The sequence below is a fragment of the Anas platyrhynchos genome, chromosome 1, assembly GCF_047663525.1.
Source record: "Anas platyrhynchos isolate ZD024472 breed Pekin duck chromosome 1, IASCAAS_PekinDuck_T2T, whole genome shotgun sequence".
NCBI classification, from domain to species: domain Eukaryota; kingdom Metazoa; phylum Chordata; class Aves; order Anseriformes; family Anatidae; genus Anas; species Anas platyrhynchos.
The window spans coordinates 38,670,328-38,695,853 of record NC_092587.1 but is presented as its reverse complement, the minus strand read 5'-3'; the positions used below and the strand labels follow the sequence as shown (position 1 = coordinate 38,695,853).

Sequence of the window (25,526 nt, the reverse complement as noted above, 5' to 3'; positions counted from 1 at the left end):
TCTACAAAAAATAACAACACCTGGGTTACCATAAGGCTCTTTTTAAATGCCTTTTTCCACCTGAAAGAGCTATTTCCAGCATGGGAGGAGAAATCAACTTTGACTCAGATTTCAAATTCTCAGTGTGATAAGGGAAAGTGACTCAGCTGTCTTCTTTTATTTTTGGCTTTGTGATTCAGGAGCAGTTCATTGTTCAGATGACACAGTCAGTCATAACTGGGAATTTCTGGGAGGGGGAGAGAAAAAGCATTTATATAATATTCAGAGGTCATTTTGAATTAATATCTCTCCCAAACAGATTAGGCTCAACCTTGTTCTCTGCAACAGGCCCATGCCATCTAAAGTTATGGGGTGAAAGACTTGAAAACACCACTTTTTTCAAAATACCTGCAGAAACAGACAGATAGCTAGTTTCTCTTGAGGCTGCAACTCATGACAAGGTAGGTCTGCTTCCTATCAAGTCCCTTCCTAGCAAATTTGCATATAGACACACAATTTTCATGAGTCCTCCATATGAACAACAATTTCTTCTCAGTAGACAGCCATTGGAAAAGCAAAAAACGTATCCTGGAGCATGTGAGAGGAAGCAGCCAGGAGCAGGATATCAAGCCTGTCTAATTAGGGAGTGAGGATTTTCCATTAAATAAAATTGGTGGCCTCATCTGGAGGGCTGCAGGTAAAAGAAAAAAAAAAAGGGTACAAACAAACTCCTTTTTCAGTAGATGGGACTCTAAGACTGTAATAAACCAGTGCATCACAACTATGACAGTTTAACAGAGCCTTTTTTGAATCTACTTTCAATAATGAATCCAAGTTATTTCTAACCATTAAAATCCTCACTGTGCTTCTCATGTAGGAAAGCAGTAGTGCACAAGATAAGTTTTAAGGTAACCTGGTAATTAAGGTAATTTTTCTGCTGGATCTCCCAGAATTTTTCATCAGATAAAATATGTAAATATTGAGTTGTTTTCTAATGCAATATTGTTTATTAAATTATTTGCAGTGTTGGTTTTAACAGAATACACAAAAGCAAGCTGCACACAGCAAGTTAAAACAGGACAGCTGAACTGAGCAAGCAGTATAGCCCAGGGGTCACCAATCTATGTAATGATGCAAAGGACAGCACGTGAGCTATTTGGAAATGGCACTGCAGTAGGGCTGACAGGCGGGCAGGAGCAGAGAGTCCTGGCAACTTGACATAGCCTTTCAGTGCAAACACTCACACAAGAGGCAGGAAGGTTCCAGTTGGGTGGTCATCTAACATCTTTAACATGCAGCCTCTTCTGTTCTCGCTTTCTGTGGGAACATGCCTCATTTGATGAAACATAAAATCCTGCTCACAGCTACTGGCTGAGGCACTTGACCTCAGTCTAAATCTACTGCAGCACAGCCTTGGCTTCGGAACTACATGTTCTCCAACAGGAGCAGTAACAAGGATGCAAAATCATCTCAAAATCTATCACACTACAATACAGTGAACATCTGCAAGACTGATCAGTGAGTACAGAAATAGCAGTGCTAAGAGCCAAAGTGGCCACCTGTGGAGGAACTAACTGTGTAGAGCTGAGAGTACACACCAAATGTTTTTTCCCCCCTCCCCTCTTCCAAATTACCTTGCTTACTTGTTTTCAGCACCTTAAAGCAGACAAAATCCATCTCAGCTAGCCCTTGAAATTGGATGGTTATTGCACATAAATAATAAAACTGACTACTTAAAGATGAGTGTTCAGCTTTGCTCTTATTAAAAACAATGGAAAAACACCTAAAGCTCTGAGATTGTCGCATCATAGTCATCTGAAAACACAGTCAGCTCTGATAAGACAATACGTGTCATTTCATCAACCAAAATGAAGGACAGATAGGAGGGAGCATGCCACAAAATGAACTGACTCACGGTGGCTAATTTCTGAACATCTTCATCAGATGCTCCCAGTGAAGCAAGTCCTATCTCTTGAGAAAACTGGGCAAATTTGGGATCAGCAAGTAGAGGTACATGTCCCAGGAGTTCATGGCACGTATCCCTAGGGGAACAGAAATGAGAAGAGAGGCATTACAGAAATAAATTCCATAATCAATTTAACATAGACCATTTTACATGGGTCTGACCTCTGCTTGAAAGGTCTTACCACAAAGCATGTTTTTACAGGCTCTCTCTTCCCTCTATACAGTTCTATAGAAACACACAGGTTTATTTCTATTAAATGGGTTAACAACTTCTGTTCCATGATTTCCCCATCATTTCCAGATTGACTGGTGGGGCGTGATCATTGTTGTCTTCCAGGCTCAATTCCATGAAGAGTGAATTGCCCAGAGGAAAGCCACTTGTCTCGCATGTACAGTTTTTGGCAATTCTCTCCACATGAATCAAGCTCAAAATCCTACACTCTTCTTCTTCTTCATTACCTCTTCCACACCTGGGCACAGCTCCATAACCAGACATTTTGCTACTTGCCACTGGAAATTTAGGGCAGTATTTACAGAAGTATCTTTGTGTTTAATTTTTCATTTTGCCATGACTTCCTGCTGAAATTAAGAAGTTATTTTTCTTACAAAGTCCAATTCTCACCAAGCAGATTCCAGAAAAAGCAGAGAATTTGTCTTGTTTCAGAAAATCTACTGTCCACATCTGTAAGTGCATTATTAGTCACAACAAAGTGCAAATATAAGTCTAAAAAAAACCTCACCAAACAAACAAAAGTGCACATGCATCATCTACAAAAGCTCTCAAACAATTCTGAAAGTTTTGGTGCATTTGTTCACAGAAAATAATGGAGTTGGTAATAAAGTTCACTTTAAAAATCGGATCTGACATTTCCTTTGCTTTTGTCTCTTCAAAGACACTTCTCTCTTTTTTTTTTTTAAGCTGTAAACAAATGTTTTAAAGGCAGGGAGAAAACATCAAGCTTTCTGCCTTCTATCCAAAATCATCCAATTTGTCTTTTATAAACTATTTTTGTTCTAAAAGACACAGAACCTGACACTTCAGATAAATCATAAACAGAAAAACAACCCTCTATATAATTTAAAGCCTCCTATTTTTACTCACTACTCTTTACCATGAAGCCTGTGCCAACTGTGCCTAGGTAGGTAATGGTTTCTGAATGCATGCAAATGAACATTAGCATTTTGGCATTCCTAGTTTGCTTCACCAAAAGCTGATCAAATACAGTTCCAGTATCACAAGGTTACTTGAAAGTCTCTCTTCTCAGCCCAGCTGGCCTCACTGACAGATGCTTGCCAACATTTGCTTATGTTACCTTCACACTTTTTGGTGAGACAGGCAGAGCTCAGAAGTTGTGCATGACAAGTTGGAGCTTAGCTCACATTCAGCTAATTCACTCAGCCACCTAGAAGAATTACCAAATCTCACTTATCTTCTTTCCCAGACATACGTATTTCCCAAAGAAAGATAAGAGGATGCTCATGACACATGATGAAACAAACACGTTCCACCCGTTACCTAGAGACTCAGCTGCAGCAATATAGACTGAGTGTTCAAATTAATTGTGTGCCAATATACTTACTCAACAGCTCTGAAACAGGTTTGATAATGTACAGCTGGCCAGGAACAGCATCAGACTTGCATAAGGAAAACTGCTTCCCCCACCCCATCCACTGCCTGGGAAAACCTGCCCTTCCTTTAAGGTCTTCCTTCCCATGTTCCTACATCACTGCACCTTCAAGAGCCTGGGAAATTCACAACTTCTTATTTGTATTTATTCAAAACCACCTGGCAAGAAGGCTTTTTTTTTTTTATTGTTTTAATCATCTCCTCACACCTTCAACTGGCGATGCTCTGAGACTTACAAGATCAACATTTCCTACCACTGGAGCTGTAGCTTAGATAACCCAGCTTTCCTCATTGGAGCTCGGATATGAAAAATTGGCTTGCTCTGCATGGTATCGTCTCTGTTCAGGAGATGGTTTACAGTGGACAATCATCAAAGGTTAATGACCCTTCTTTATTAATTCAGTTCCAGTCACAACAACTTCTTGTCATCTCCTGCAAGATTTAGCTCACTAACCCAAAAGACTGCAGGGAAATAGAGTTTGATGCACCTGATGGATGCACCTAGAGAATTCCCAGCATCAAGCAATTCGCTGGAGGAACCCGATTCCTCTAACCATCACCTTCAATACAGAAAAGGGCCACAAAGCCCATTCTCTGCAAGTCCAGTGCCCTACCTCCACTTCCCATCTTCACTGAAGAAATCAACACTGATTACTAAATACTTCACCAGTCCATACACATTTAATGTGACTTCATACATGTATCAGTAGATCTTATAATGAAAGCAAAGAAGATAAGAGTGGGACTGGCTTTCAAGCTCCTGGCTTCAGGTAAGTGCCCTTGGCTCCAGGCAGGCTTCCACAGCTGCATCTCTACTACTGGCTCCTGAGTGAGTGTCTACATCCCTGTTTTACTGTGCTGAAGTCACAGCTCCCAGAAACAAATAAGATGTGTTATTCCTTGATCTGCGCTGGGGCACAGGCTCTTTGTGTCACTTCCATCCTTGCACACAAAATGAGAACAAAGGCCAGCCGTACTAGCTTGGCTCTCCTGGAAAGGAAAAGAAGGTGAGAAGGCAGAAAATATTTCTCTTATGCCTTTACCTTGCAGATTTTTCCTTTAAAACTGTGCAAAGTGTTTTGAATGGGTAGTTAGAAAGAAGTCATCTTGAAACACAAAGCATATGAACAGCAACCACAAAAATAAAATAAAATAAAGCGTACCACGGCTTCCAGGCAGAACCATGAACCAGCATTTGGGATTGTCATTGGAGTCCCTTAGATTTCTGTGCCTGTCTGGTCCTTTATAGATAGTCTAAACAATATAACTTTCTGCTTAACTACCAAGTCTTGATTCTTTTGTTTTGTTTTATTCAGAAAATAATTAAGTTCCTTTAATTTATTCACACACATTGCTCAGAGAAAATAAGATTTTTGTAATGCACTTTTCACAGCAAAAGATTTTTCTTGGACTAAATTAGTTAGCTGAGCAGAGGAAATCTATATAGCTCTGTGAATGTAGTAGGAACATAATGAAACTCAGAAAGAAATGTTTTAAAATGCATATAGTAGTGATACAGATCAAACCAAATGAACTCTCTAATTTGTATCTAGCTCTATAGCCTGGGTGTTAAACCTGATGGAAAGCCCACTGAAGTCAAAAGTAGTTTTTTTTACCAGGTTTATATCACCGAAATGCAACATTCACCAAGCCATGGACCTGCAGCAAACCTCATTATGGCCCCATATATCAACTAGCAGATCTCAGGCCATTGCAGCTGCTGTGGAAGATGAAGAGCTGTCCCTGCTCAAGTCAGTTTAGTTTTGCCATTGATTTCAACAAAGCCAGGATTTCACTCCTACATTTCTGGTAACACCTACTCTGTGTTCTATTTTATGAAAAAATCACATACAATTTAAAAGGGATTTTCAAAATTTTGCAGTGGAGTTCCTCATAGTGCACATTATTTCATTTATGTAGTTTCTGAACAAGCAGATCTGCAGGAAAAAGGTAGCATAATTAGGGCATGACAATTTCATTCCTCTGTTAGTCATAGTTAGAGTTGTTAAGACCAAAATCTGAATTTTTAAGCTTAGACCGAATAGAAAACAAAAATATCAATTCTAATTGAACTAGTATTACCAGACAGTGACATTCCAGACACCATGACCAGAAAGGTTACAGAAGGTAGTTGCAGTTACTACTAAGGATCAGCCATGACACGCTGCATAATTCTGAACACAAGCAGCATCCTGGAGACTACAGAGGATACAAATATACGAATCAATGAACCAGAGAACATCAGTAAAAATACAGGCACACACAATTGTTTCCTGAAAGATGTTCCTTCCTTGGTTCCTGTTTGAGTTATGCACCTAAATCCTCTATTAATAGGCAAAAATATACTCCTAGTTTTAAGTTAATAATGTCATCACTCACCTGCTATGTATCAGCAGGTGTTACAAACTGAGATACTGGCTTCCCACAGGAGAGAAAATAATTGGTGCAAAGCCTGGTATTTCCTAAGTATATATTTTTATTTTTTTAAAATATCTACAGATATTCTCAGACCAGAGGAGATCCAGCAGCATACATCTGAGCCTTTCTCTCTAAATTGTAACGTCCTTAAAACTTGCAAGTGCATTCCTTCGGTGACTACCACCTCTTTCTCAATGGAAAAATGGACACAAAGCTAGCCTCACAGCATTTTAGCAAACGCTTTGCCCTGTCCACACGCTGAGGAAAAGAGTAGGTAGATGAGTGTCTAACAGCACCACCTGCTGACTCTGGTCAGAATAATGTTAGTGCATTTATAAATACAGCTAAATGTGCAGTTCCATTAATCCTTTTATATCCAAAAATATTATTCCATGGTTTCAGCAGTCTATTCATGAAATCAAAGTTAGGCATGGGTCCAAATGTTTACAGAACTGGAGCTGAATACATATACATGAACCCTTTGTGTAAATTTTGGCGAAAATAAAACACACCAAAATAGTACAAGCTGAGTAAACAATGATGCAGTTTCGTTGTAGCTGTCTGATAACTGATTCACTGCATAAATGACATTCCTGTGGTTTACAAGATCAGCAGCTGCCTGTGTTGAAACTACCTCCATATTACCTGACATGAATTGTTCTGTTATTACTGCACAGAGCACAACATATATAATACAAGACAAGAACTATAATCCCTTTGATCTTTGCCCCCCCCTCCATTTTTCACCAAGAGATCAAATGCCAAAATATTTCCTCCAAACTCACAGCACTGTTTTGGAAAAGCCACAATGCTGTCCCATGAAAGTCATAATTAAAGTCACTCTTATTTCTATCATGTTCTCTGTAAAGGGCTTCATATCTAATATCCTTACTGGGTGAGAAAACTGTGCCTCCTGACTTGCTTGTGTTGTATCATAGGCAAGAGATGAAGTTTTACTGTGGTGTCTGGCCCAAAAGAGATCAATGGGGATGCAAGGAGATCAAATTATAATTCTGAAAGTAATTGTTTTCAAGGGATTCAGTGCTTTTCTTTCAAACTTCTTTCCTTAATTGTCCACCAGAAAATTGTAGTTGTTTTTTTTTTTTTTTCCCAAAATATTTAGTTGAAAACTTACATCTTCCACTGCAAAATAGTTCAGGTAGATATTTTTGACCCAGCAGCTAAATAACACAGCTATTTAAAACCGCTGTAAAAAGTCCAAGAAAAAAATCCTAATTAAATTCTGATTCCCCTAAGTGAAGTGTTTTGTCACTGACAGCATAATTATATTTCTACATTTGCAGCAAGCTTCCTCTTTTCAACCTTGGCAACTTCAATTGGGTCTTTTAAAAATTCTGAGAGCATTTCTTTTCCAATCACTGAAGCAAATGTAGCGACTTACGGTTCTGGTGTGTAGAGAGGATCTGAGCCATGTCGTATATACTGAGTACAGTGAAAGACTCTGTACGCTAAGCCAGCTAAAAAATCTCGGGGAGAGAGGTATCCAGCAACTGGTCTCACTGTGAAGCCAGACCTTTCTGAAGTGAAGGAGATAATAAAAGACCATATTATAAATCATTACATCAATTTGTGAAGACAGGTAATGGCCTGCAGTTAATTACCAGAAGCATGACATGGAGAATATTGGCTGAAGATCACTGTATATAATTTTCACCTATTAAGTACAAGAACTATTTTTGCATTACTAGCATATGTTTTATGAAAACAGCATGAGGTACTTCAAAGTTTGTTTAAATAGCTTTGTATAGACAAGAAGGTAAGGTACCATACAGGACATTCTCAAATCACAATGCATCTTATTTTTATATATGGTAGCAAAACAGGAGAGAAGCATCCAAAACAGAGGATGACTTCTGTAAATGTATTAAAAACTAACAAAGCAAAACAGGATTAAACCAAACCTGTCCTTATTTTTACAGATAAAATATTGCCTTTCAAAGTTGAGGTCCTCATTTGAATTTTTAAGAAACTGTTGCTTCATCAGGTAAGTCCCAGTAGGGAATTATTTCAGACTCAGTAACTTTGCAAAGGACATTTCTCTCCCACATTCATTCTTTATTCTTTCCAAGAATTTACAGGAGAAAAACTGTTTCAAGTTTTTCTTCAACAGATATTACTGTTGTTCGATTTAGTCTGAAAATATTTCTGAAAGAAGTGCGTTTTTGAGTTTCCAGTTACAGGAAAAGAACATCTAGGCTTTAGCATCGTTTCTTAGAAATCGTAGCGCAGTACATGACAGATCCAGAAGGACACAACAAAATTCAAAGACCTATGAGTCCATTATGAGTCAATGCAGGTGTTCACAAACAAGAGTTAAGGATGAAGCAGGGACAAGGGGAAGTAAGCCTTCTATTATAAATGTTATATTTCTCTTAGTTAAAAGTTTGCTATGCACATTTGGGACAAAAGAGGTGGTGAGTTTTTTTTCTTCCTTCCCCCTCCATAGTACTTAACAGCACATAACATTTCTTCTTAACATGTATCTTTGCAATATTTTAATTCCTGAGCTCCTGAGGAAGGGAATTAAGGAATAAGTATATGTGTCTGAAGGAACACCTGGGGAGAAGAGAAAATCTTAACTGGATTCTTTGGCTGCTTATTCTCTAGAGTTAAAAACAACAGGTTCTTCTTGTCTACCACTTATCCTTCCACATAGGATACATTTCCATTATATATAAGAAAGCAGAGTATTTTCAAACTCTACTGTATAACACTCTGATCCCTTAAAAATAACATGAAAGAAGTGGCAGATCACCCATGGAGTCTCATTGAGTCTATTCAATGTACAAACGTAGTGACCAGCTTCATGAGGTCTTGGGCTTTCAGAAAAGCCTCATATTCCTCAGGCTGTATGTCAACATGCCAAACGTACTCTCCTCTTTGAATTCAGTTATATTGACAATTTTTTTTTTTCGATTTTATTTTTTAAACTGCCTGGATGTTTGGGGGATGCATGCTGTGGTCATCAGGACACCTACCCTGTGGTAATCAGAACAGCAGAACTAACTCAGCTTTGTTTTCATCATACTGAAAGGCTTTTCTCCCTGTGCAAGATAGCATCAACGTGATACATGATTAGTTGTTTAATTCATCTCAGCTTCATACCTGCAAATACATACAACTGTCTTCACTCAGCAAATTCTCTCCCATGGAGAACATCAAACACAGAACGATACTCCAGCCTAAACCAAAGTTGGCTGACAGTACTGGGAGCCTTTTCATTCAATGTGCTTTGTATTACATACTAAGAGAAAAGAGTATTTTCATGAAACACTATCTATTGATAAATCAAATATGAATCTTACCTTTAAGGAAAATAGAAACGTCTTCCAGCTGAGGCACATTATCCTCTCTATATCCACAGTACTTAGTCAGCAGAGGAAAGTTTTTTAAATATTCACGACAAGCATGGGTGGGATAGAGTTTACTGAGTTCCCTAAATACCACCCCCCATGTCTTAATTTCTTCAGCTGTGTACTCCACTCTGGGAATGGGTTGACCACTGGAAAATAAAATTTAAAAAATTTGAATTCAAACAGCTTCTAGATAGATTCTAGATAACAAAATTTCTGTTAAAAGTATTAATTAAATAAAACTACACAGAGCTTATTTTAAAAAATATTTTAAAATAACAACTAGACGCTTCTTTCTTGAAGTTTCTTCCCTACATTACATTGCACATATCACATTTATTTCATAAGAACTGCATTTCTTACTAAGCAATGAGATTATTTCTTAATCTTTGTATATATCATATTAGAAAGATGGATTTCTTACATAATGTGTTTGTATACCAAACTAATAGCTCTGTTTTCTGTTGATGATGCCTTTGCAATCATTAGCTGAAGATCCTAATTCAGTGTAATGTGTATACTCAGTAAGACCACCAGTAGACTTCATGCTCTATCCATTCTGTAACATGCATTATATTCACAGAGCATCATTGCCTAAAATTTTATAAAGTGAAGATTAGGCAATTATGTAGATGTTTAGAAATACTAGGATCCAATCAAAATACATACATTTACTGTTTGGATTGATGTTTAAATGTGCAGGTGTGTTTGGAATCCCAAACTCATTCAGGACTGCATGACAAGGAAGCTCACCTTGGAGCCAACAGCCTAGCCAGAGGGAAACTAAGCTTCTAAATACATCGCAATATTTTTCTTCTGCACAATTCCTCTGCCTCTTCCCACTTACTCAGATGCATAGAAATTGCAAAGCAGGAGCCTCCCAGGGTGCCTGCTAATCTGTCTCTGACATCCAAGATTTGCCTTAGTGGTTACAGCTAATTCAAAGCTGACTGACAGCACGGAGTGTGAAGGGCTCCCTCCAACTTGCACTGCCTTGTATTTAGCTTTAAGGAACTTCCCACAGCGTGGTCTTCAACTCATATTATGAATTCCCCCTGGAAACTTTACAGTCTTTCTCTGGATTTAATGTTCACAATCCATTGTATGTAATCATGAAATCTGCTATGTCCCCAGGTGTCCTTCTCTTTTCCCAGGCCGTTATCAAGCACAGATGAGCACAGGGATTCACAGAATCCCCTTCCAGCCCCCTCAGTCCCTATCTCCCACTCCCCTGCCACAGTGGGCACCCCCAGCTCAGTGTCATTCAGTGTCCCAGACACCAGACCTGGGTGGCCAGCCCACCAAAGTGGTGCACCAGGCATGGGGAAGTCTCACTGCAGCAGGAGAGCTGCAGCGCTGTGCATTTGCCAGCAGGCTGAGTGTCCTTCCTGGCTCTCACCCGGCTCACAATCCCGTCTCCACCATGCCAGGTAACAAAGAACGAGCCCTCGTGTCACACGCAATTGCTGCTATGCAGTCCCTATACACACTAGAGAAGAGCATCTGCCCTACATTTGTTTGTGACTGTCCTCTATTGAAAACTTACTGTTTAATCCCTGTGCCTTTCACTACATCAAGGTATTTTGATCCACAGCAGTACCTGTCAGTTAAAGGCTACTTTGTGTGAGGCACTCACACTTGTCAAAGACTCTCTGAACATACAATGTATTAAATCTGCTAGTTCCCTTTCAGCCACGCTTTTGCAGACCTGACAAGAATTGCAATGCTTTTAGCAGAGCATTTCTCACCAGCAGAAGCTGCGTTACCTCCATGTCCATAATACAGCAGGAATCAGCCCTCCACATCTAGCATCTGTCCTCAGCAGTACGCTCCACCAGCCTTATGCTGCCTGCCAGCTGATGGAAAGTAGAACAGAGCTATTCCAAATTGTACCAAGCACACCAGGTATTCTCCTTTCCTTAGACCCAACAGCTACATCAACCTCATCAACATTCTGCCCATTCAGAGCAGCAAAGCTGAAGAAATCTGGGCACCAATGGAAAGAAAAAAAAAATCAAGTTTCTATTTAGCCTGTCACTAGAGAGGTATAAAGAAGATCAAGGACCTGAACCTTGTTCATTGTTCACTACGAGGCTTATAATTTTGTTACTGTTTCAATTAATTCATTAGTACTGAAATAAGGTTCACTGAACATTAATTCCTTATTAGAATTTATGCCTAGGAGGGCTGGTCTTATTTCCAGATGATAGTGATGCTGCTTTACAGAGATCACAGTAGCCAGATTTGAGGGAGGACTGTGCCATTTTCACCCAGCCCTGCCAAGCTCAGTTTTCTCACCCTCTTGCTTCAACAAGCAAACCCCACCTTGCAACTCATCACCCAATAAATCATACAAGTGTCAAGCCTGCTAAAACAGTGCTCTTGGGGCTGAGGAAGACAACTCTACAGGCTAACCTGACCTGATTTTTTTATCTCCCCTTATTAAAACAGGGTCTTTCCATTTTGCCATGGTCATGAGCTATCAACTCACATTATGAATTCCCTCTATAAACCTCATACTTTTCCTCCAGATTTAATTTTCTCAACACTTTTTCAATCCCTAATTGCAAGTCCTGTCTCAAAGGGCTAATTAGCAAGATTAACACATTTTCACTATCTTTAGGATAGAAGCTAACTGAAGGAGGGAGGAATATTTATTTTTTGGTCCATTTATTTCATACAGCTGATCTCCATTGATGTGCTCTATCAACATGTCTTTGGCTTTAACACCTAGCACCAGCAAGTAGCTGCTCCTCCAGCTTTGATTCTTATTTTTTTTTCCTTCCCTATCCCCTACTGAGGGCTCTTTATGTTCCACCAAAGTAGAATATCTCCTGCTACAGTACAATAGCAATTCACAAAGAAAATGCCAATCAGGGATTTTCAATTCAACAGTTTTTGACGGAGCAGTTCCTTACAGCTAATTCTTTGCAGACAAATCTTTTATTTTTTAAATATGAGAGGTTCAAGACAATGCTCTAAATTTGTCTCAGAGGGAAGCACTCCGTATACCAGAACTGTCATCTATGTTACCGTGAAGCTCTCCCAACATTCCCTGCCAAAGCTGTTCTTTTTGTATAAATAAGTAAATAGTCATCAGACTGCAGGAGAGGGTGTAACGAGATTGCAATGCAGCGTCAAGACACCCAAATTAGTTTTAAATGCACCAGCATGGGTAGCAGAAATAGCTCGGCTGGAGCAGCACAGGGTCCTCACGGAGCTGATTTACCCCTCCCCAGGGTGCCTCTGCAGGGCAGACATCTGGGAGGAGAGACTGACTGCACAGCCCAGTCGATGTGGCACTTCAGTGGAGTGAAGACAGCTGCTTTAGCAGACCTGAGGAGCATGCATGAGTTTTTACCACGTCTTAGGTAATTGCTCTAATTACTGGCCTCTCAGACATTTTTATTCTGGTGTTGTTCCTGGCTAAAAACCTTTAAAGCTGCTGATAATAGCTGGAAGAGTTTTAAAACTTTTTACATGTTTGAAAATATTATTGGGATGAGGGAGTCCTTCTGAGCAGCTTCACTGAAGTACAACATCAGGTCTTCAAATAACTTCTCTTTTGGGTTGTTTGTTTTTTGTAATTTGCCTGCAGAAATGCTCATTGAGCCTTCAAAATCTAAGGAAGGAAAAGAATTCTCATTTCCTTTAGCTGTTTTTCTGGGAACGTGAAAGATTTTTCTAAAAAGACATTTCTCACTAGTTTCAGGGGGAAAGAAATCCTTGTAGCAGAAGACCAACCACTGCTCAGTGAACCAGCAGAACCTCGTCAGCACTTAGGCAGCTTAGATGGGAAGAAGGGAAGAAGATATTTCCAGCAGCTTAGCAACTGTGAAATGCGGGGCACTACCAGTGCTAGCATCATGGATAAATGGAGAACTGTCCAAGTTTACTGAGAGAGTTCTACAGGTGCACACAATCTGCCCTCATCCACAGGTACCTGCTTGACACTTCACACTATAGCAAACGCTAGGCAAGAATAACTAACTCTACAGCAAGAATTAGGCTGGCGGAAAAATTGATCAGCCGCAAACAAACAAAAATCCTGTCTCAACTTATATTTGAAAACTGGCTAGCTTAGGACTTACCCAGCAGAAGCCCAGTGTGCCAGATGAGTGCCACGAGCACCCAGCTAAATAAATGCCACCATGGGCTGATGAAAGGGGAACCAAACACTTGGACATTTATTAGATTGGTTATGGCATAACAACAGGAATGGGACAAAAGCAAAGAAGAAACATAATTGGGAATATATAGTGACAAAGCCAAGTTAACCTTCCTGTCTCCACCCCTAGCCTTCTGCAGCCTGTGGATTAGCCTTATATTGAAATAAAAAGTAGAACCAAAATAACTTCAAAAATACTTTTCTGAATTGCTTCGTGGCAGGACGTGCCTTCTGTGAAGGCAGCAAAAACTGTTGCACTTTATATCCTTTAAACAACATACACAGAAATCCCAGCGGAGAAAAATTAAAAATCTGAAAAAGTAAAATGGAAAAGAACATGAAATTAGTATGTTCTCTCCCTTGATAATGAGGGCAAACAAAACAGTATGATTAGAATTAGTGCAATGCTGATGTGACAAGAAAATTGCAACGCAGTAGGTATTTGTAGGTAGTACAGAAAGTTTCCTAACTTCCAGGGATGGCAGCAAATTGAAAATACTGACTTGACAGGGAAAAAAGATCAAAAGGAGGAACCACATGGAGTGTACTTGTGTGCAGGCAGCAGGTCCATTAACTACAGGGCAACACACTGAATGAATTCTGAGAAGTTTACAGCTGTGGTGGCAAAATTCATAAAAGGCATTTTGCAGCATCCAGCATATTAAGTTCATGAAAAAGAATCATAGCTCCTTTTTCAGTGAAAAATCAAAATTTCAGGCTTCAACAAGTTGAGGCCCTGATATCCTCCTGGCTCTATGGAAACTACTGATGTATGGGGGGAGAGGGGAAGAAATCAAGGGGGACATCTAATTCTGCTGGGCTCTTCAAAATAAAACTCTTTAAACCACAACTGTACTGTGATATGATGTCAAGGATTTTTCAGAAAACAACACAGATAAACAGCATCCAGGGTTCATAGACTCTTTCAGAGTGCACAGCGCATCCAAATACTGAAGAAATTGCTTTAGCCCCTGTCCACATCAAGGTCAGGACTGTATTGGGCTCCAGCTCTCTTTAGTAATCAAAAATCATTCTTGCAGTAAAAGCAAGAAGCAGTAATTCTTTGTCATGGATTCAAACATTGCTTCCTATATTGGATAGCCTGTATAAACCCAAGTTTTCCTTCCATCTCCTTTCTCTTTTTCTTTTTTTCCCCTCCTCTGTGTTAGGTTTGTCACATATGTAGTATCCCATGCAAAAACGTATTCCTGCTCCTACCTCAAAAAGCTCACCCTTAAGGCAATACGTAGTTTTGGGGGCTCTGAACATCCTCAGGACCTGACTCTTATGTCTTGGCAGCACTTCTGCAGGTAGTGATGTGAGTTATTTAATAATTATTACTGACTAGTTTTGAGAGTTCATCCTATACCAATGGTAGGAATCAAACTGTTGTGACAAACACAACACTTATATGAAGCAGGGGAAGTGTACAGCACTCCTACTGTGTACATTTTCCTCTGGGTGCCTTTCCTGGTATGTGTAGCAGTTCTCTTCACAACAAGCACCATTTTCTTTGGTCAAAATACTGAGTAATGATTTGGCATCCAGTGACCATGGATTCAGCAGTACCTCAGTTTTTCATTAATAAAAGAGTTCCTTAAGTTTAACCAGCTATGAATAAAATGCGGAAAAGATAAAGCTCACATTTCAAATATTTTACTTGCCTGTGTCTGTACTGAAAATGTAAGAGGATTCCAAGCATCAGGTTTGTGTTTTATAGGCCACACTAGCAAAAGTTTAAAGGATGATGTTGTCTGTTGCAAAACTTCATCCTACAGAATTAAGTAGAGCATGAATTCTAACTAGTCAGCAGCACAGGGAAGAATTATACCAGTACTTACTATTTATAGCTCATGGCAACATCCACGAAGTACTTTCTTCTCTGTCGATAGACATTGTCTTTAAATCCCTTAAGTGAGGAAGAAGAGAGTAATTTATAATAAAGACAGAAAATCAGCTGTAAGAATTATAAAATAAATCATTAAAGTGTTTATTTAGTACCAAATTATACTGTATTTTGATTAACACCATCTACTGGACTGTAAGAGAAGACAAGGATTTTCTTGCTCTTTTCCCCACCAAAGCCCCACAGGAGTATTTTCAAGACAGGTTTGTGCATAGTTGTCATTCATCCAAGACAGCAAAAAAGGGAAACATTTCCTTGTCATTTCATCTCATGCAGGTTTTCCTTAATCTGAACGGAGATCTACAGGCAGGCATCAAGCAGAATAACTGACCTTTTCTTAATACATCTGTCATCACTAGAAGACTGAAGCACTCAGGGTTCATAAGTAACTCATTTTGAAGACGCTGCTTCAGCAGTTGCCATCTTAACCAACACACCAGGGACTGAACCACCAGCCTCCAACAGCAACTACATACATTGCCCCAGTTTGAGCTACAGAGGAAACACTCTACTTTGTGGACTACAGCAGGCTCTTACCTTTTGCATATTTAGCACAAAAGACCTGTATAAAACATATACACCGGTCAGTTACAGCCCTTCAAGCTATTCAAAACTAAACCATCACTTCTTTTGTACCTATAAAAGATTTGGATGCTTCAGGTTTTTGACTACAAAAGTTATCTGCTTTCAAAGCAGGACTTGTAACCTCTTGAAAATGAAAAAGGGTAAACGGCTATATAAGCCCCATAGTTAGTAGCCCAGAAAACGTGCTTAAATTTCCTCAAGTGTCACAACCTAAACAGGCTGCTCCCACCACCTAGGCACAGCTGAAAAAGAAAACACCATTTTTTTCCTTACCGCTCAAATATACAAACACAAATCAACAAAAGGAATGAAAAGACAACGTCTTCTGTTTTAAAACGTTTGTATGAGAAAACTGGGAAGGTATTCTACTGCCCTATAACCAAAGCTGTGCTGCTAGGGCAGAGTGAGGGAGAATGTCAGAGGACTGCAGAAAACCTCCAAGCCTTCGCTCTCACACAGGGTAACAAAGGCCTTGTGCAACACCATTCAGGTACCAGACAATCTGTTTTCTTCCTTGGCATTCATTTGGTTATTGACTTGCTATACATACCTTATGGTGAGATTAGTTACTTCATAAACTCAAGCACATATCTGCCCTCTCTGAACCTGCTTTTGTGTGGCCTGCTTTCTACAGAGCCTAGCGGTCCCCCTGCAAAATGCAACTGAAGAGTCCAGAATGACACATTATAATGACACTGCCTACTGAAAAGCTTTTTGATAGACAAAAATTTGCTGAAATTTTGGGGAATATCCTTGTCTGCTTAATACCTTCTGACATTAGCATTATGTTACTCAGCTATAGACCATTCAACAGACAAAACGGGATGGATGACAGCACAGGTGACTTAAAGGCCCATCACGTGCAGTGAAATCGAGACTGAAACCATTAGCCAGTTTGGAGTTGGTAAGTATCTAAAGTGGTGCTATGCTGGTTCCGTAACGAGGTAATTCTCTTTGGTTCTCTGGCATGTACATACCAGCATGAAGGCACAGAGCAGGCACCAGAACTAGCATCTGAAAGGCTAGTCACAGATTTTAGGATTTTTTCCCCCACCTCTAATACCTTGTGTGCTGCATAAGCTAACAAATGGTGTGTAAATTATGTTTATAAGAGTTCCCCCAAGTGTAAAATATATATTCATATAATGCAAATGTCTTTTTTCATTGTCTGTAAAAGGGAATGCAGATTTTCAGCAAAGCACTCAAGAATTTAATGAAGGCACCTGCTCAGAACATAAAACACTATCAAATGGCCCGTCACAATCATCAACTCAAGCCTAGAATGAGTTGCCATTATTAAGGCCTCTGTTTGAACCAAATTACTGTTAATGGCTGAAGGTAATCAACAGATTTTTCTATTCTGAGAACACAGTAGGTAAATCCTAGCTTGTCATCAAGAAGTAAGTGGCAGAAATCAGGACCCAGGAACATGCTCCCTAACTGTGGGCCCACAGAGCAGGAGGGGTTCATGCTCTGCAGAGGTGGCTGGAAACCAAGCAAGGTGCTGATGCTTATCGTGGCTGATAGGCAAGTGACACGAGGGACAGGGAAGTGAGACTGCCAGGGGAAATGGTGATGATGCCAGTTTAATCGTGCATGTCTGCACCCAACACCCTGCCACAGCACAGTGGCTGTAGGAGCTGTGGAGCAGCCAGAGCAGGAGGCAGTGGTCTGACTGCCACTTGTGTGCTGCACAGAGTCCTAAACACTGGGTCACCAGGACTGCCTGCCTCTCCTCAGGCATGGTAGAGGTCAGGGAAGAGCTCAGACAGACACTGTAACACCACGGCATGGCACAGATGGATCTTTGGAGTTCCCTACACTGAATTTATGTGAACGCATTTAAGAACAGCCTGCACGCTACCGATGAAAAATATACATGACAAAAAGCAAAGGAGACTATTGCCTACAGCTAGTTTTTAATCTGGATATGTAACAAGACAGTCTTAATGTGGTCAGGTGTTTTAGTTCATTACTTCCCTTCAGCTGGAAGTTGAAGTTTCCTACAATATCAGTTGAACCCATCCTTTTTTTTTTTTATAAATGGTTGAAAAAAGCATTTTGAGTAGGAACAAATAGAAGTAGTTGCCACCAGTAACGCTGAGCCAAGGTGTGCAAAGGTAGAAACTGATTTGAAACAAGTGAAAAAAACTTCCAACACTAATGCCTGATATCATCTGGCATTTAAAGACTCTGAGGTTATGAATTTATGGATATACACCAAAATATATATTTTTTTTTGCCTCTTGAATTGAAGATTTGGTACTACTGCAGATAATGCTTATGTGAAATGCAAGCTTTTGTCTCCTGTCACTGAAGTCAGGAAACAATGTGAAGCACCTTCCCACCTGCCCCATCCATGCAGAGACAGGAACATGTGGCTCTGTTCTATTTTGTAATTATCTTCTGAGTGGCCAGGATGTCTTTCTCCATACTTCTTTCTTCTCTGACACCTAGGTTAATATCAGTTCTTATCTAAGAGCCACTTGTGGCAGAACTTAAGGTCACATTGATCTAAACTCCCCAGTTTGTCTGAAAGCTTCTGTCAACCAGCTAACTAAAAAATAAGTAAGTGAAGGCAGGACAAAAGGGAACAAAGATGTTCAAGAGTAATAAAGTTTTCAGGGGGACTTCCTTTTTGCATGTCCAGCTACAGAAAAGGAGAATTGATTCACTGAAGAGAACTAAATCCCCACCTTCTGAGAATTCAGAAAAGTACTCAAAATCAGCAGTCAACATGCTTTATTTGACTGGCAAACAACCTGAACATGTTATCTACAATACAATTTTTGTTACACTTACAGGGTGATCTGCATCGAGCTCAGATCCATACATCAAAACTCTCTGTGAGCATTTGTCTAATTCAGATATCTTCCTGGGGAACCAAGGGACACAGTCAAGATCTGCAGAAGACAGAATGCAAGTTGAATGTATTGAGTATGAGATTGAGATACATGTCCAAAAAGTTTGTCAGTGTCTAAAGCGAGTGAAATGAAGGAGCCTTGCCTTCCTCATCAGTCCAGATGTTTTCTGGTGGATTGAGAGACACGATATTAGTTTGAAACTTGAGCAACTGGATTAGTTCATTAAATTCTTTTTTACTGCAGTCACAGTCCACAAAAATTTCCACCTCTGAGTTCCTCCTCTTTGATTTTCGTGATTCAATATGAACCATACTGACATGTTTCTCCTGTGGAAAGACAAAAAAATGGATTAAGAATAACCATATCAGTTAGAATGGTAATATTGACAGCATGTTCTTCAGGGAAGATTTTTTGAATTTTAGATGAAGGTCCCCTCTGGTACAGCCAACTAGCTATTTCTGCTTTTCTACCTCTGGACTTACATAGTAGATAATTCTTTCACTGGCACACTCTGTAAGGAATGCATATAGTGCATCTCCTTAGCCAACTCATTCATCTAACACATTCACAGAAGGAAAAGCCTCCATCTGCTGAGGGGTTTGAATCTGCTATTTGTAGACGGGTTACAAAGCCAAGTGGGATCATTTTGATGACCTATTCCTGAGTAACACAGGCCACAGGACTCCCCTGCATGTTTCCAGCTGGCACAGTGCTAAGTTTTAGACACTCTCTTCAGAAGTAACAAGAGTGGTTTTGATATACCCTGGGTTGAGAAGACTTACAGCCTAAGACTTGCATCACACTGCTCTGCTTTAATTATCCTCAGACACACCTCCAAGTCCTCTCAGTTTATTAATGAGGTAAGCAGACTACATCGAGTACCAGCAGCCTGACTGAAAACCACCAATTGCATGGGGATCTATACAGGAACCAACATTTTACAATTTATGTTCAAGTTAGACACAAAGCCTTGACCCTGCAAGCACTTAAAGGTGCACGTAAATTTATGACCAAACATTGTCCTGCAGCAAGGCTGCCATCACCATCTGACTTCAGGCATATAACTTAGGTGCTGAACTGCTCTCTGAAAGTGCTTTCTTTCATCACAGTCTGTACAGAGAACTTCAAACCTAATTTACGGCATTGAGAATCACACTTTAGAAATCTAAAGTGAATGGTGTGAACATCAACATCACTGTTAAACTTTGTTCCAGAAAACTCTTTGTGAGTCCAAAATGCTTTGCTGAATGATCCATAAAATTTGAAGTTACACTCTGCAGAATTCAATAAAAGTAACTGCACTCCCCGGTGCATTAATTTACACCAACAAACACCTGACCTTCCTCAGTCTGGTCCACAGAATGACTTTACCTGGAAGAGCCGGAGAGCTTTCACCAACCCGCCAACTTCATTCTTCAAGGAAAACACCACAGCTGTCTTTCCACCTTCAGAAGCCGATTCACCTTTCCCATTTCCTTTATTCCCTTTCTTTTCCTCGTTCTTCCCAGAACTTGATCTGTTCAGCTACAGATGGATAAAGAACATCACTTCAGATGTAAAGGGCATTTCCCAAAATTAAGTCTGTTTACATGAAGAGAAATATTTGTTAGAAAAATAACTGAATGGAACCCATCCAGACTTAATTTAAAGGTTAATTCATTCACTTGAAACTAGAATCACAAGTCAAAAGCATCTGTTAGAGATGATTGTGTAAGAGTTCAATTCCTAAAAAAAAAAAAAAAAAAAAAAAAGGAAAGGCAAAGCATATGGAAGTATAGGATACAGGTATAATGATACTATTAGGGCAATGCTATCATTAGTAATAAACAAATTGAGTAGAGATGGTCAGAATTACTGCAAAACCACTACTTGTGGTGATGCTACTGTAATTTGTAGGAGTCAATTTATGCTGATTTACACTGGCCTGTATTTTTGTACTATCCATTGCCAGAGTCCAATACTCTGACCGGCTGCTTTCAGATATTCCATAGGTGGCAAGTGTAACGTTTAATACCAAATTTAAATATCTGAAGATATCTGATGTCACCCCAGAGCTCTGATTTATCAGAGTGACGTGCAATGTACTGAAGACACAACACAAAGGTAAGCTACGCTTAGCAAAACACAGCAGAGGCAGCCCACAGTTCAGCCACAGGACCAGTGCGATTGGCATGACTGGTCCCTGTGCTATGCTCACTGCCACACCACTGCACAACCAGAAACTCCAGGAAGGGATATGAGCGTCACAGCCAGTTCAAGCCCACCAATCTCTGAAATCCTCCTGTTCATTGTTCAGTTTCTGTACCCCACGTTGGGCTGAGCCGTGCATTCACTCGCCTCCTACAGCTCTGGGACTCCGGGAGACATTCACACTCTTCTAATGAACTCAGGGAGAAACATTTACACCACCAGCTGATCCATTTCACTACTGACAGCTGTTCACCTAAACTCCCCTCTGTGTTGAGATGAAATCAGCTTCTTTGCAGCTGCTGTGGCCAGAGGCACCCTGCAGGATTCCCTGAGCTTCACCAGGGCATCCTCCTGCCCACCACCACTGAGCCTTCCTCCCTCATAGGTAGGGGTTTAGTGGTCAGTCATGAGCATAACATAATTGTTATGCTGTGAATGTAATCTGTTGATGTTGCTATGTAAGGTCATTTTTCCCAAGGAAATAAAACCCCTGTTGGTTATACATATAAGGACAGAAACACAAGCTGAGACTGCACCTCCCACAAGTGAGCCAGCTGAGGAACTCCTCAAAATAAAGGAAATCACATCATCCTTGGCCACTCTTACAACCTTCTCTTAATTTCAGGGGTAAAAACTTTGCTTTAAGCCATATTTCATCCCATAGCTTCAAAAAAAGTTTATGGAATTATATTTTGTCAAGATGCAAACTGTACAGTGAGTCCGACTTTATAGACAATTTTAATAATACTGACTACGATTTTCAAAAAAGTCTGCATTTTCCAATACCCATTGTCATGATTCCTGAAAAATGACATCCCCAGTGAGGAGGTAACTGGTTTTTGAATAACAGCATCACCTGTAATATGAAGGCTAAAGAAAAAAGTGATCATAGAAATTCAGATTCATATACAGGTATTCCCTAATTATTAATGGATTAAATTGTTCTTTGGTAAATCATAGAGCAGCAATAAACATAAAACAGACCCAAAAATAGGTGGAGTTTTTTAAACAGGTCTCAACAGATTCTTAAAGCCAAGATAAATATTCTTGTTTTTTTTTGCCTTTCATGTGGGACTGTCAAGGCAGGTTATCCCACCTGCATAATGTCTGTAGACCCATGACAACAGGCTTCAGCAACGTCTCCTTGTGCTTCTAAGAGATTTCAGAAGTTTTTAATCGAATGCTCCATGACCCAGGAAAAGTCAGTAAGCTTTAGTCTAATTCCTCTTCAAATTGGATTATTTAAGACAGTTTTCTTAGAAATAGATATCACTGACAGATGAGGTATTTGCATCACATCCATCTCAATGCATCCACACAGTTCATGTCAAACTGGAATATCTCCCTCTGCTGAATGAGGCCACAGCTCTCAAGTCAGCTCTCACTGGATATTCTGAAGCTTTTTTTTTTTAAGGAAAAAAAAAGCAGAAGACCACACTGAATTAATAGGAGGGGTAGTTGAAACATCTTACCAAAAGCTACTCTTTAAAACAGTACAAGTTAAAGAGCCCACACTCTTTTCAGAGCATGCTGAAGAGTTTGTGTGTGATCTAATAAAAGGATAAAAGACCAAACTGGAAAAGTAATTCTGCATATGAAATGGCATACGTAGGATTTTAAACATTTACCTTTCAGTAATTGAGCTTATATGAATCTGCTTGGTAGTAGGGTTGCTTAGGAGAAGGTCACTTTGGCTTTAACTTCAATATATTTGGGATTAACTTAACGGGTTTTGGGGATTTGGCTGAGGAATTTTCACACCTATCAAGAACACAACCTCCACACAAAGTGTCAAAGAGAAAAAGATACTATTTAGATGGCATCCACACTTTTCCACTGTATGCTGCTTTCTGGAAGCTCCATACAGAGGATCATGCAGTACCATCGTTTCCTCCAGGAAACAACAGCACTTGGCACCTTCCAAGACTGTCCCAGGTTCACCAACACTTGCAAGCAAGCTTTACCTGAAGTGATGACTGAAAGCCTCTCTCAGGCATATAAAAGCTAGATTAGCTTAATCGTTATCAATCTAGTAGGGGGCTGTGTTACTGCCAGAACTCAAATCTTATCAGCCACGCTTATTAATACACTTTATAATTAAATAATGATTAGCAGATCAACTTCCCCAATGAAGACAAATTCTCTGGAGCGAGCGCAAGTGCTCAAGAATGAAAGAGCGACCTACAGCAGAACACAGTGAAGTAACTCAGATATAAAAACTGTGAAATGAGTTTATCACAGTTCATTCAGTATCGCCAACAGAAATGAAGCATATACGAGAAAGAGCATTTAGTGTTTTACTATAAGGACTGGTTCACAACTGGCACAAACTAGTGCACTCTGTCGGCTCTACTCAAATTATCAGAGCCTCCATGCACTGTGGATTTGCCATAAGATATTATATGGATAACCTTAAATATCTAACTCATTCATAGCAGATTACATTATTAGCACCATTAACACTTTCTGTTATTATCAATAAAGCAAACCTGCTCAAATCCCTTTACCTGTAAGGGCACAGAAGCATGTCCCATGCTCGGGATCACCCAGGCACCTGTCGCACCTGCTCGGGATGGAGGTGCCAGCAGCAGAAATACACTCACACGAGTTGCTACTATGGAAGTGTTTAAACACCGCGGTAGGAGGCTTACACGTGCTTTACCACGGTGGGTGCTGCGGGTACAGCACAGAGCCAGCGGGAGCACCGCAGGGCTGTCAAACCCCAGCATCACCGGCACCTGAGCCGGACCCCGGCGCCTTGCAGCGGAGCGGGGAGGTTCGCGGCTCCAGCAAAACTTTTGCCGTGGCTTGAAGCCGCTTCCAAAGCAGCGCTGGTTAAACCCCAAAGCGGCTGCCTGCCCGCGCAGCGCCGACCCCCGGGAGCACCGGGGTGCCCGTGCAGCACGGCTCCCGTCCCTCCCTCCATCCTTCCCGAGCCGGGACCGAGCCGAGCCGAGCTCCCCCCCGGCACCCCCGCTCCCAGCCCCGGCACTTACGGCGAGGCCGGCGGGGCGCTCCTCCGGCAGGGCCGAGTCGAGCGAGAAGCCCCTGCGCGCCCAGTACTTGCTGGAGAACATCATCATGGCGGGCTGCATGGGGCCGGCCGGGCGGGGGCAGCGCCGCGCTCTCAGCCTCGCCCGCGGCGCCTCCTTTTATCCGCCCCCGCCGACACCGGCGGAAACCCGGCATGGGGCGACCCAGCGCCGGCTGACGGGAACCGGGGGCAGGAGGGCGCCCACGGCCTCTGCTCACCGCAGCCCCCGGGGCAGAGCCCAGCCCGAGCCCCCTGGGGACCCCCTCAGGAGCCGCCACCCAGTAGGGTCCCGCTGTGGGGAGGCTCCCCAGGGCTCCGGGTTCGGCTCCTCACCCCTCAAGCCGAGGGGCTGGGGCACCGAAAGAGGCAGCAGGAGGTCAGCTGGCCCAGCAGGGCCTGCTGTAGCATTAATTGTTTAATTAAAACACCTTCGTGTGGATTCTGACTCCGTGTGCTTATTGGCGGGGTGCACTGTGCATGAGCCTATGGATAACAGTTTGGGCAAGGAAATATCACTCTGAACCCAACTGGAGAACCTAAAAACCTGTGTCTGGAGCCCAAACTGCGGCTGTGAGCACCAACAAGTGTTGGCTACAAGTCAGAGCCATCAGGGTCCCTGTGGGTGGCCCTGGGGAGCAATGGGCAAGTGGTGGCCCTGGGGAGACACAGGGACATCAGGCCTTGCTCAGCACATGCCAAGAAAAAGTAGCGGCTGAGTTTCTGCAAGGAAAAGTTGTATGGAAATGTTTTCACATTGACTTTGATGTGAGGAATTCTTTGATGTAGGAACTCATCTCTCCCCGTTTTATAAAAATGTAGGTTGGTTCAGAAAGGAAGCATTAAGGGATAAGAGATATATCTTATAATGAAAGACTTAACAAACCTTCTACATTAAAGGATGATTGATGACTTGCAAAGAGTATTTCCACTGAAAGAGAATGCTTAATTGGAGAAAGCTTTTTAATCAAGGCAGCAATGGTTGTGGTTTCTACCTGAGCTACATAAGGGCCAGACTCTGATCGTACGACTCTCTTATAACCACAACATCAATAAGGCAATTAATCATCTATGAAGGTAGAAACAATCCTGTATGGCTCCTGGAGGTCTGTTTATATATTAGACAACTTCACTTGTCTCTGAATTGCTCATGTCTCAAGGGTGAAGATTTTTTTTCTAAAGAATTTGTTTCCTACTTAATTTCAGACTAGTATAAGCTCAGAAATTGTAAATGAGCAGAAAGTAATTGCTCAAACAGTAATTTGACTGCATTGTTAAGGTAATGTCTCCGTCTCTCAAGCCTACTTGGGAAATTGTGTTAGGATTCTGTATTTCTCTTACACTAACATACTCAAGTCAAATACTCATTTTGTCACTTACTCTCGTCATTTTCTCTTCCTATTATTTTCTTCCTCACTT

General features: G+C 40.9%; 1 protein-coding gene across 4 annotated transcripts in view; it reads right to left on the bottom strand.

The window, feature by feature from the left end:
• The window catches only part of TPH2 (tryptophan hydroxylase 2), an 84,302-nt gene extending 59,966 nt beyond the window's left edge, over positions 1–24,336 (bottom strand). For 3 of the 4 annotated variants that reach the window (XR_011807731.1, XR_005261115.2, XM_038168432.2), the window contains exons 1-8: positions 24,073–24,336; positions 20,258–20,410; positions 19,029–19,212; positions 18,825–18,925; positions 15,373–15,440; positions 9,316–9,512; positions 7,392–7,527; positions 1,895–2,021 (exon numbers count right to left, since the gene is read on the bottom strand). Coding sequence is in view for 2 of the 4 variants with exons in the window: in XM_038168432.2 (XP_038024360.1) it covers positions 1,895–2,021; positions 7,392–7,527; positions 9,316–9,512; positions 15,373–15,440; positions 18,825–18,925; positions 19,029–19,212; positions 20,258–20,410; positions 24,073–24,171 (1,065 nt within the window). In the remaining 2 variants the exon portion in view is untranslated. The remainder of the gene's footprint in view (positions 1–1,894; positions 2,022–7,391; positions 7,528–9,315; positions 9,513–15,372; positions 15,441–18,824; positions 18,926–19,028; positions 19,213–20,257; positions 20,411–24,072) is intronic. The other variant, XM_027455489.3, reaches the window with a different exon arrangement.
• Between the last annotated feature and the right edge of the window lie 1,190 nt (positions 24,337–25,526).